This window comes from Sceloporus occidentalis, unplaced genomic scaffold (assembly GCF_023333645.1).
Source record: "Sceloporus occidentalis isolate IW3139 unplaced genomic scaffold, rSceOcc1.0.p SCAF_2, whole genome shotgun sequence".
Taxonomy (NCBI): domain Eukaryota; kingdom Metazoa; phylum Chordata; class Lepidosauria; order Squamata; family Phrynosomatidae; genus Sceloporus; species Sceloporus occidentalis.
This window is the reverse complement of record NW_028316982.1, coordinates 163,832,554-163,844,813: the sequence shown is the minus strand read 5'-3', so window position 1 is coordinate 163,844,813 and position 12,260 is coordinate 163,832,554. Positions and strand designations below refer to the sequence as shown.

The following is a 12,260-nucleotide window of genomic DNA, read 5'->3' as shown; positions in this document are numbered from 1 at the left end:
TTTAAAGCTAAAGAGTTCTAGAAACTTAAACCATATGTTTAGCTACAGAGGAACTTATAGTCTAAGAAATGGACATTAAATTCTAAAAAGCAAGTTAAAATCACAACACAGAGATCTTCATTAATTAATTATATTGCTATCCTTGTATCTAACTGCCAAATTTGAGCAGTTTTCCCTTTGGTGGCAGCTTCAGTGGAACCCACCTATTTTCTCACCAGGGCCCAGCCATACAAATTAAGCTGCATCTGCCCCGCAGAAATAGTCCAGTTTAACTGCCAAAGCTCTCTGACAGAGAAAGCTAAATGTCTCACAAAACTCCAGCTCTCTTAATTCCATCTCACTGAACCATGTTAATTAAAGTGGTGCCAAACTGGATTATTTTGCAGTGCGGATGCAATCCCAGTCAATATGGGCTTCTTGTTTAATGATCGCCTGACACTGACAATCAAAAGACTACTACTCCAACTCTTTTAGGCCTATGGAACTCTTTGCCAAGGCTACTGCTACTGCCACTTTGGTCTTCACTGAGGTACATTTCTACTTAGTGATGAATCAGAATTCTGTAGAACTAGGCATGATCTGGCACCATTGTTGGTGTTTGCTGCCAGATCAAGTCCTGCTGAAAGCAGGAGCAACTGGATGAAGCACAGGTCTTTTATATTGAGTTAGCCTACCATGATGTTCAAACCTAGCAATCTGGCTCTCCTAGTTTCCAACAAAGCAGAGAATTGATCCTAGAACAAACCATAGACTATTTATATGTTTTTAATATGCTAGAAATATTGCAAAATATGAAGATATACTGCAAATATTGCCAGCTAAGTTAGTGATGGACTAAGATAACTCCATCCCATATGAGTGTACTTAAGTGAAGATCTGGCACTTGCTTCTCAAAACCCTCTAAAACAAAACGAGAACCCTGCTAATGTGAAAAACTAGATACTGGACTGTGTCTTCTGCCATGTCTTATGTGCTAGTGCTAACTAATATTCCTGCTTAATCAAATTCTAACCAGAATTGACATTTTTGTTTTAATAGTCTGATTTATTTTTTATTATATTTATTTATTTACCCCCGAACAACACTCAATGAAAATATGTGAACAAATTAAAGTATACAAAATGCAAAGATTGATTGTAAATCATCATGACAATTTTACATTCACTTAACCTTAATGTACTCAACGGGACGTACCATATATAAACTGTAAGTTGATCTCATGTTTAAGTCAAGGGCAGGTTTCGGGGACAAAATTATGGCCTGTAGATAGGTTGAGGGTAAAACTTTGGGTCTCCTCAGATCCACAATGTCCTTTGGCATTTCCCTGCCACAGTGTATGGAGATGGCTTCTCTGCTGCAGCAGGAACACGTCAAAGAGCCATGGTTTTTGCCATTTTTCCATGGAGAGGGATTGAATGCCCTTTACCTCTTGAATCCTGCCAAGAAGCAGGGAAGCCAAAAAACCTACTTGTATGATAGGCTCTCTCCAGACAGCCTGCCTGCCTCCTTACAGAGAGTGAAGGGGGCGAGGAGACAAGCTGTGGATAACCGAGGGTGGGGCAGGGAGGTGGTGAAGAGTCCATCCAGGGAGAGCTGACCATAAAAAGAACTACTGACCATCCATCTGCTTTGGCAGCAGCTCTTTCATAGTTCATTGCCAAGGCAGGGAGAATGGAGAGGTAATCAGTGCTACTTTTACTCTCTGCTCTCCCCACCGCAGCAAAAGAAATCTGAAAGAGCTACCATCACCATTTTTCTGAGTAGTATTACCTTAATGACCCATATATAAGTTGACCCAGGATTGCAGATCAATTTTTGGCATACGTTTTTTGATTTTGGCAAAAAAAAATTTTAGTATATACAGTATGTATGTATGCACAGGCATGTATGGGATAGCACTGTAACATTGCTCAATAGTATTTGTTTATACTGTTTGCCTGAGTACCCATGTGTCTGTTTTATGTCTTACCTTGCAACAGGCTCATTTCTGTCATGGTAAACATTTATCCGGCCAACAAATCTGCAAGAAGAAAAAGAGAATAGGAAATGCCACAGTATCAGTGTGCTTGTAGGAATGCAGAGAAGAGCATCCCAGTAACTGTACAGACTTGAATGCAAATAGCTTCAGCTTTTTGCCTCAGAGAAGATGACTCATAATTACACCTTTCAGAACATGTGTCATTACTACCACTCCCTCCTCCTCTTCCTCTTCACCTTCTTCATCCTCCTTTTCCTCCTCCAGTCTCTGTCCTTAGTTGTCTCACCTGTTTTCCTCTCAAATGTCTCACTGCAATCTCAGTTCAAACACAGCAATAAAGGTCTTTCCATCTAAAACTTTCATTCACTTCTTTACTATAGCCAAGTTATACTGCTCTCAGAAGATAGGGAGTTATTTTATTGGTTCACGCTGTGTTTTCTAATTTCACATAATGTGTCAAGGTTTTCCCTTGACATGAATGTCTAGTTGTAACTAACTGTAGAGGGCGGTGCTCCTCTCTGTTACTAAGCTGAAGAGCCAAGGTTGTCAAAAGACAACTCCAGTGGTCATGTGGCCAGCATAACTGCACTGAACGCTATTACCTTCCCACCGAAGTGATACCTATTTATCTACTTTGCATGCTTTCAAACTGCTAGGTTGGCAGAAGCTGGGACTAGTGACAGGAGCTCATCCCATCATGCAGCACTTGGGCCTTGAACTGCCAACCTTTCAATCTTCTGATCATCAGAATTGGAGCCTTAACCACAAAGCCACTGCATCCTGCTCTATCCTGTCACATAATGTGATAAAAATCACAGGGTGATAAAAATAGATTTTCAACGTAAATAAAAAGTGAACCAACTGCTCTGGATTTTAGGCAACCACTTAAGCACCTATGGATAGACCCTTAATTTTGGACCCACACTTGTACTGTCACCATCTCCTTTTTCTTCTCTCTTTATATCTAGGCTAAGTCTCCAAGCCCTACCACTCCCTCCATTTCAAATCAATAGTTTTCTTTCCACATCTGTTGCTCTGACCACACCTAAATATCATGGCATCTTGCCTCTAATGAATGGGTATTAGAGCAAATCAAGCCTGAACTCTTTCTAGAAATGAAGATAACTAAATTGAGGTTGTCATACTTTGGATATATGAGACATTCTGACTCACTGGAAACCAGTGAAGATTAGTATGTCCCCTGCACAATGTTTATCTGATGCCCATTTACCTCCGAGATTTTGTGTCCATGCTGAATCTGTTAAAGCTTATAATTAAGCTAATTTAGTCCTACTGAAGTCCACATGACACAAACAATTCTCACTGAGTTCACAAAGACATAAATGTCATTTGAAGCTCCTGAGATTCATAATTCTATTATCAATGTATTTCTCAGAAACAAGTTTAATTGATGTTAATGTCATTTAGTTTCAGTTATGTAATGCCCCAAGATGACAGTCTAACTCAGCTTAAATTGAAGTGTATTACCACTTCATTTTGTTTCCTTATAATAAAATTCAGAATAACCAAATGCTCAATGTGGATATTATTTAACACACACATTTTTAGTGAGCTGAAGTGGAATTGTTGGTCTGATTGTTGGACTTGGGATCCAGGAGACGAGAATTTAGAGTACTGCTTGGCTAGTCACACTCTCTCAACCTGACAGGAACATATCTTGTCCTCCCCTCTGAACATATCTTGTCAAGAAATGTAAGGTTTGCTTTAAGGTTGGAAGTAACTTGAAGGCACACAACAACAAGAAGAAGAAATCTTAATTCCTACAACTATGCAGTTTACGATTTAAACTCCAGAAGTTTGAATAGTTATTTTTGGGCACTACAACTCCCAGTTCTAAGTGAATATTAAATGCATGAATCAATGCCAGCATTAGGTTAGCTCTCAACTGTTACTTAGTTCTATCCTGGCATGAACTCCAGACAATATCCTAAAAATGACCTGACAGTGGGAAATGAAAGAGATGTCAGAAACTGGAGATGCCTGGCTCCATATCCATGCCACAAGCTTGGCATAAAATACTTGTTCAGAAAATATTAATGCTGTACAGACTGAGGCAAGTAGATAGTCACTAAGTGAATGCTTTTTTAAGATGGGGAATACATTTTTTCAGAATACTGAAACAGGGAGGAGATCAGCCATAAAGTCACAACAACCACAACTGAAACAAAAGTTGGCATAAACCAATTTAATTGACTTTTCCCGATACAAAATCCTTTTACTTAAATACCCAGGTTTTAATGAAATGATAAAGATGAGATCATATCAGACATTATTAAGGAAACAAAGACCTGGTACAGATGGGCCTGAAAGGGTGGGCTGGGGCTGCCTTTTGTTGCTGCGCAGCAGCGTCGCAACAATCAAATTGTGCAGTGCTGATGTGCAGCAAAAAAAAGGAATGCTAAAAAGCAGCTCCTTTTTGCGCTGCCGCAAGCAGCCTGCAGCGGTGCAAAGACGTCGCTGCTGCACTGCTCCATTTGGATGCAGTGCAGCAGCGACGGCGCTGTGCAGTGATGACACCCCAGTCATGTGCTTGGGTTGCGGGGCATGTGGGCGCTCCGCCCCGAAGCAACCCTAGCATGTGACGAGGGTGTCAGTCACGGCCCGTCTGTGCCAGGCTAAAGAAAGCAAGGTAGCTAACTTGATTTAGATCTTATATGGTAACTGACTAGAAAGCCAGCAGGATATGGTGGTTTGAACACTGGACTTCGACTCTGGAGGCCAGAGTTCAAATCCCTAACTCAGTCAGGGAAACCCAGTGGGTGATCTTGGGCAGTTACACTCTCTAGGCTTCAGAGGAAAAAAGAGGCAAACATCCTTTGAACATATCTTGTCAAGAAAACCTCGTTATAAGTTTGTCTTAGGGTCACCATAAGTTAAAAATGACTTAAGGCACACAACAACAACAACAAGGTATCTTATTAAACATAATTCTCTGGAATGATGCCACACAACACAGCTGTTAAGGGCTGGCCAATTTCAAAGCCCAGTTTATCGATATTAGGGTGGAGAATGTGTGGCTCTGCAGATGTTGTTTGACTGTAATTCCCATTAATGCCAGCCAGCATAACCAATGGTGAGATAAAATGGAAGTTGTAGTTCAACAATAACAACATTGAGAGACCATTTTTCTCTACCCCTATTATAAATGAATATGACATACTATGTATGCAAATAAATATTTAGCTGAGGTATCACATCCAGAAAATTGTGGTTCCACCAAAGCAATCATTCCCAAACCTTTCTTCACTGAAAATCCACAATTGCTTAATGGTAATTAAGCAAAAACATCATGAAGACATCTGCACCCAACTGCTGAACCATGGATATGGTAGGAGCCTTTAGGTTCCTATGTTCCCTTTCTCCACCTCTCCAAAACAAACGTTAACCATTTGTCATTACATTACTAACCTTATCCATGTTGAGAACTAACTTCTGTTTTTGTGTAACCTATATGCCTCTATCAGCTATAACTCTATTACAGTCAGTGCCAAGAGGATGGTTTGCAGTTGGATGCAGATGTTTCCCATTCCATGGGAGGTGGAGGTGTATGCAATTGTAAAGGTTAATAATAAATAATAATAATCCCACACCTGATTACTTAACCATAAATTAATCTACTAAGAACAATACATCTGCATCAGATCTACGTGTTGCAGACAATGTGTGCAAATGTGCACGCACACACACAAATATAGATGCCTACTCTGGACCATTCCCATCTGCAGGGATTCAGTTCCACTCCCCCCCCCCCATGGATGGCGAAAACCATGGATGGTTGCTCCTCATTTTATTCAATGGTGGTGATGTGCATGTGGATGTGTCAGCACATCTGCATGCACACACCATCATTTAATAATATGGGGTGTGGTGATCCATGGGCTGTCAAAGTCCACAGTATAGCTATTTCAAGGGAGCCCTCCTGAACATGTCACCACATTTCCTCCCAAAATTCACAGCTAATATTTATCAGAGGAAACAGCCCAGAGGAATCTAGATATGCGTGCTTCTTAGCTTTAACATTAGCATGCAAATGCATCAAGTTTTAGCATGTAGGGAAAGCACTTTGATGAAAACAGTACTGAAGAGCACTGAGAACTGAAAAGAAGACTGGCAGGGTAAGAAGCAGTTAGCTTCACACAGGACAGGGACAGCTAGATCTCAAGAGAAGTTTTTTTCTTCTGGTTTTTAAGATACCAAATTTAGCTGCAACAGGGCAACCCTAAATAAGAGGACTGGAAATTAACTCTGAAGTTTTCTATCTCCAACAAAGGTAAAACATTTTCATCGGACTACGATTTGGGGTTACAATTTGGCAAATTTCACGTGTACAACACCTAATTTCCCCCCATATGTAACAGTATAGAAACTCCCTGAGAAATTCAGTGTTTTCTGCCTAAGAAAGGGGTAGTTAGCTTTGCACAGAGACAGCTAGATCCCAAAGCAAGTTACTTTTCTATCGCTAATCGGAGCTGAAATTTTATTGCTCCTTGCCTCTGGACCTCACATGACTGATAAGGAGAGTAGCTTTCGCCTGCAATGAAATCCCTCAATACCATCTTCTTAACTGACAAATCTCAGACAGCATGTAGGCCGGAGACTCTAACATTGTCACCATTTTTCTCCTGTATAATTGTTAACATCTTTGCCTGATGAAGAAACCAGTGACGCTTCAAAAACTTGCATAATGTATTTCATACTTTGGTGTTAGCCCAATAAAGTTATCACTGATTGTGGATTTTGTTGTATTTTGCTGCACAGCCAATGTGGCTACCCCTGAATATACCCCCACCCTTTCCTTATGTTTCTTGTCTTACTTAGGTTGCAAACTGTCAAAATAACAGTTTGAAACCACTCTCTTTGATTGAAGGGTAGGGTATAAATACTCTAAATAAATAAAAATAAAAATACTACAGGGGAAAGACAGCCAGCATAGCATAGTGGTTTGAGTGTTGGACTATGATTGTGGAGACCAGGGTTAGAATTCTTGCTTAGCCATGGAAACACGCTGGGTGACTTGGCCACGTCACACTCTCTCAGCCTCCAAGGAAGGCTATGAGGGAAAAAAATCCCTCCTGCAAAATCTTGCAAAAAGAAAAACTTGTGTAAGTGTGCCTTAGAATCACAAGTCCATAGTGACTTGAAAGCACAGAACAACAAAAGAGAAAATCAACAAGAAAGAGATGTGCCTGAATTCTTGAATGTTTTCTGCAAATGTTTCCAGATGTTTTTTTCTAGAGACTTCAAACTCCATAATATTTGCAAATCACATGGAAATACTTATTTTATTACACAACCTTAATATGTGTGTGTGTGTGATTGTTTAAATACTCAGGTAATAGTAATAAAATTTATTTGGTCTTTGACCAGTATAATACTCGGGTTCTTATTCCATCCCTATCCTATCACACACTTCCAGTGGCTCCTTTGTAATGAAACAGAATGGCAATGCAGCTGTGATACACTGTGAGTAAGAGTGGTTCCCAATTTTGGACAAGTTCCACTTTTTTGAGCCCCTATTTGATTATCTTTTCTTGGTTTGGATTCTCAGTCACTGGGAAAGCTGATGCCTAAAAGTCCTCTTTGGAGATAATTGCATTTTCTACCCATCTATCTGATCATGAAAACAGTATATCCCAACAAGAACCTTCAAATGTAATATTGGTCCTACTTCTATACTCTAACCATATAGAACTATGATAATTACTATTACAAAGTCTGCTATTTATGCCTGCTGTCCAGAGAGAGAAGGAAAGGTGCAGAAACTGACTTTGCTGCCCTATATATAGTGTTTTCAATATGTACATAAACGTGGGGTTAAGTATGATTAAAGTTTAATATAACCAGAATAAAAAAGAATTTACTAGATATTTTCTTACTTATAAAGATCAGGCTGAGGTTGTTCACATTCAATGGTTGCATGTAAGGTGTCAATATCCTGTTCACTTTGAAAGGCCTTCGTGTCTTGGACAGCATAATATGTCTAGAATGAACAAGAAAGTTGTAGCTAAATATCATATGAATTTATTGAGGTACTTATGGAAATGAAGTTAAAGCTTGCAAAGGGAAAAAAAGAAAAAAGAAAACAATACTCAAGTACTAAGGTTCAAGTTGGCAAAACTCTGCAGTTCTATATAATTGCTACACTAGCAAAGTAAATGTCTAATACTGCAAAGCAAACTACAGTTATCCCTCCTCAGCTGCAGGTTAAGCATTCATGGATTTGAATATTCACAGATTATTGTATTTTATGCCACCTCTGCCGCTGCCTTATACATGTTGGGGGCAGGATTCTGTCTAAGCATTTCTAGGTCCTCTGGAGGACCTAGAAATGCCTAGAGAAGCCTTCTCTAAGGTTAAAAAATAAAATAAAATAAAAAAATAAAAAGTAGCATTCTGTATTCACGGTTTTCACATTTTCACAGGAATCCTGTACCCTAATTCTCACAAAAGTTGAGGTAAATGAGTTTTGATAGGCTACTGTGGAGTAGTGGTTTGAGCACTGGACTAAGACTGTAGAGATCAGAGTTCAATTCTCAACTTGGCCATGGAAACCCACAGGGAGATCTTGAGCGAATCACACACACTCAGTCCCAGAAAACCCTGTGATAGGGTTTTCTGGGCCAACATGCCCTTAGGATTGCCATGTTGGAAACAACTTGAAGACACACAACAATAGCAAGTAGCAATAGCAAGTGCATTGCTATACCACTGATCAGTGCACTTAAGTACTCCTCAGGTGATGTACAATGTGTAAGATAATTGCCCTCAACAAGCTGGGTACCCATTTTAGCAACCTTGGAAGGATGCAACGCTGAGTCGACTCTGAGCCCCTGGCTGGTATTGAACTCACAATCTTGTGGTTTGTGAGTGAGTGGCTGCAGTACATGCATTTAATCATTGCACCATCAGGGCTCCTATGCTATATAGGCATATATTCGTTAACAAATCCTCTGACACTAAAGCACCTTTTTACAAAGTATTTTTATACCAAACCAGCTCCCTTTTTCCTTCTGGTCCTGTATCTAGCTGGAGGTTTACTTTAGCAGCATTAGGATCAGCATTTCGAGCAGGTTAGAGGAATGTTTTGGCAAAAATCAATGCAATAAAGCTTGAGCTGAGGGAAAAAAGGATTTTGCTCTAGACAGTCCTGCTGTAGCTGGGTGCACCTGGTTACTACAGGCAAGGTAAAAAGCATCTGTCTTAAACTCCCTTATTGAGCATGTATGAAGAGCTAAACAGAAAGAAAAAGGGAGAATTCATGTTTCATGTTAAAAAAAATCACACACCTGTATGTTTGGCTATAGAAATAATAAAAAGGTGGGGGCTGATGAAAGCAAAAGTAATCTCTGGATGCATTTTGGAAGAAGTCTTCAAGTTGTTTCAAGAAGATTTATAATGTTTTTATTTGCTAAAAAATGAAACATTTGCTGAAACATATTGACCTGCTTTTGTGTGTGTGTGTGGGGGGGGGGGGGGTACAGGAACCTATCCCTTTTACTTTCAAGTTATTTCTGCCTCTGGTAACAAATTTTCTGTTAAAGAGTAAATGCCCTGGGATATATTTACTTTGTTACTCCACAAAATTCAACTGTTTATTATTAATTTATTATATTTATTTGTATCCTGCTCTTTTCCCAGGACTGAGACTCAGAGCGGCTTCACAGCATTAAAAACAGTACAATTGGAAACATAATAAATAAATAAATAAAATGTACATTAAAAAGGAATTAAATTATTACAGTATTAAAACAGATAGTTATTAAAAGAATAAAACATATTTTTAAAAGAAAAAACTGTAAGAGGAGGGGGGAAGCTGTAACAAATTTTTAAAATGGTCCAACTTCCCAGCCTGTCCTTATAGCAATTCCTTAAATGCCTGTGTGAACAGGTAGGTCTTCACCTGCTGGCGGAAGGCCATCAAGGAGGGAGCCATTCTGATCTCTCTGGGCAGGGAGTTCCAGAGTCTAGGGGCAGCCACCGAGAAGGCCCTTCCTCGCAACCCCACCAACTGTGTTTGAGATGGTGTTGGGACAGAGAGAAGGGCTTCTCTGGAGGATCTCAGAGTCCAGGCCAGTTCATACCAGGAGATACGGTCTGCCAAATAGTGTGTACCTGAGCCATGTAGATACTGTTGCCCAAGGACCAAACGCCCCCCCCCCCACCTACCCCCCAAAACAAAAAAAGGGTGTGCAAATCTTATTTGCCAAGTGCATTTGAAATCTAACATTTTATATTCAAACAGAAACTGTGTCTTTAGTCCTTGATAAAAATAAAAAGTCAAAGGGTAAACTATCACATTCCTTTTCTCATACAATATTGCCAACCTGGGGTTGGGGGGAAGGATGGTGGGAGATTCAATTAACTGAGGGATCAAGAAATTTAAGCCACTCACTCTATTACTCTAACAGTAATATAGAGATCCGTTCATTCACAAGATGCAGTTACATAGTGTCACATAAATACAGGATGTCTATCTTTGGCCTTATACTGACATTTGATCTGAGATTATTACCTTGTGGCTAGACTCGCCGTCCAAACTTGCTGTTGTAACAAAACATGTTCCATCTGCCCGACTACTTGACAACAGTATTAAGTCACAGGGGAATGTTTCATCTTCTTTTACCATCACAATATCTCCAACCTAGAAAGGACATCGGGAAAAATCACAATAAAAAGAAGTATAAGCAGTTCACCTTAGGAGTGATCGCTTTTGTCATTGCCACCTTCCTTTCTGTTATCTGTGATGCAATCCTATATATACATATTTGTATTACATACAAATACAATTTACAATATGGTCAAATAGTCTAAAGTGAGATGTAAAAATGGGAGTTGATATCAACTGCTCATTCAAAATATACAAAAACAAATAAACTACAAGAAGTAAGAATTAATCTACACTTTTATAGACTATGTTACCACTAATCTATAGTGATGTTGTTGCTTTGTGCCTTCAAATCATTTCCAACTTATGGCTACCCATTCACAGGATTTTTTTAGGCAAGATTTGTTCAGATGAGGTTTGCCTTTGCCTTCCTTGGAGGCTGAGAGAGTGTTTGCCCAGGGTAACCCAGTGAGTTTCTACAGCTGGGAGGGGATTGGAACCCTGGTCTCCAGAGTCCTAGGGGTTGTCCACATGGGCCAAAAGGCTTGTATTTCCCCCAGCCTCAAGTCATCCTATTTCAAAGTAGCAGGTCATAGCCCCAGGCTGAGTTTGGGCAGACCAGACACAGATCCTGGGGTCAAAAAGGCCTTAGCATGGGTTTTGTGGAAACTTTGTGGCAAGCCCTGGCAGACCAGAGGGACCCATGCACCCACTACCTCCTTCTGCTGTTGCCACTGATGAGAAAAACCCCATCACCAAGTCTGACATGGAAATGAGGCACCTGGCCCTGTGGTTGCAGCCAGGAACCCCATTTCCACATCAGATGTAGTAACAGGGGTCTTCTCACTAGCGGCAATAGTGGAGGGAGGTAAGGGTTGCACGGTGGTAGCAGGTTTATGGTGGTGCAGCAGGTGCCAGTCTGGGGAATAATCTGGATTGGGACCCAGGCCAGGCTTAGCCTGTGCTATCCTGGCCTATCTGCTCAGCCCCCTAGTCCAACACTCAAACCACTACACCACTGGCTAGTAATTTATAATGATAGTCATTTAGTAATCTGTCAATAATTTTTATTTTTCAGATTCCAAGCTTTTAAAGAGAAAGCACAGTTCAGAACAACTGCAATGACACATATCATATTATTCCATAGCATTCTCTCTCTCTCTCTCAAAAAAAGTGGCCACATTTAGGCAATGGATTTCTGATTCATTTAAAAAAAGGTCTGTTTAAACTAGAGCAGAATGAAAAATGTGAACACATTTCTACAAAAACCTTACTCATTTTTCATGCTTTTGTGAAGTAAAGCAACATGCAGACTACTCTCTGGAGGCATGAGAAAGGATCATCTGGTAGGCAGAGGTTTCTCATTGACCCATTTAGCCAACAAAACAACATTCAGGAGAATATAAACAGCATAATTCATAAGGATAAGCCAGCACTCAAACGTTACATTCAGACCAATCATTTTCTTCCTAGCCATGGAAGTAAAAAAAAAATGTAAAAAAGATCTCCATGTTCAGAGCAGTGAATAGCACACAAGGCAAACAACAGGAAAGATCTGCAACCTTCAGATTCTCTTTTTAAACCTCCTTGAATTATCTGACTGCCCAATATTGGAAAGAAGATGCTAGAAAAGAGGCATCATTGGTGTGACCTAGC

General features: G+C 40.0%; 1 protein-coding gene across 5 annotated transcripts in view; it reads right to left on the bottom strand.

Annotated features, from left to right (window-relative positions):
• The window catches only part of LOC149319212 (phospholipid-transporting ATPase IH), a 151,919-nt gene that overhangs the window by 57,063 nt on the left and 82,596 nt on the right, over positions 1-12,260 (bottom strand). For all 5 annotated transcript variants that reach the window (XM_089511299.1, XM_089511300.1, XM_089511302.1 and 2 more), the window contains exons 6-8: positions 10,512-10,640; positions 7,876-7,979; positions 1,970-2,020 (exon numbers count right to left, since the gene is read on the bottom strand). In XM_089511299.1, coding sequence (XP_089367425.1) covers positions 1,970-2,020; positions 7,876-7,979; positions 10,512-10,640 — 284 coding nt within the window. The remainder of the gene's footprint in view (positions 1-1,969; positions 2,021-7,875; positions 7,980-10,511; positions 10,641-12,260) is intronic.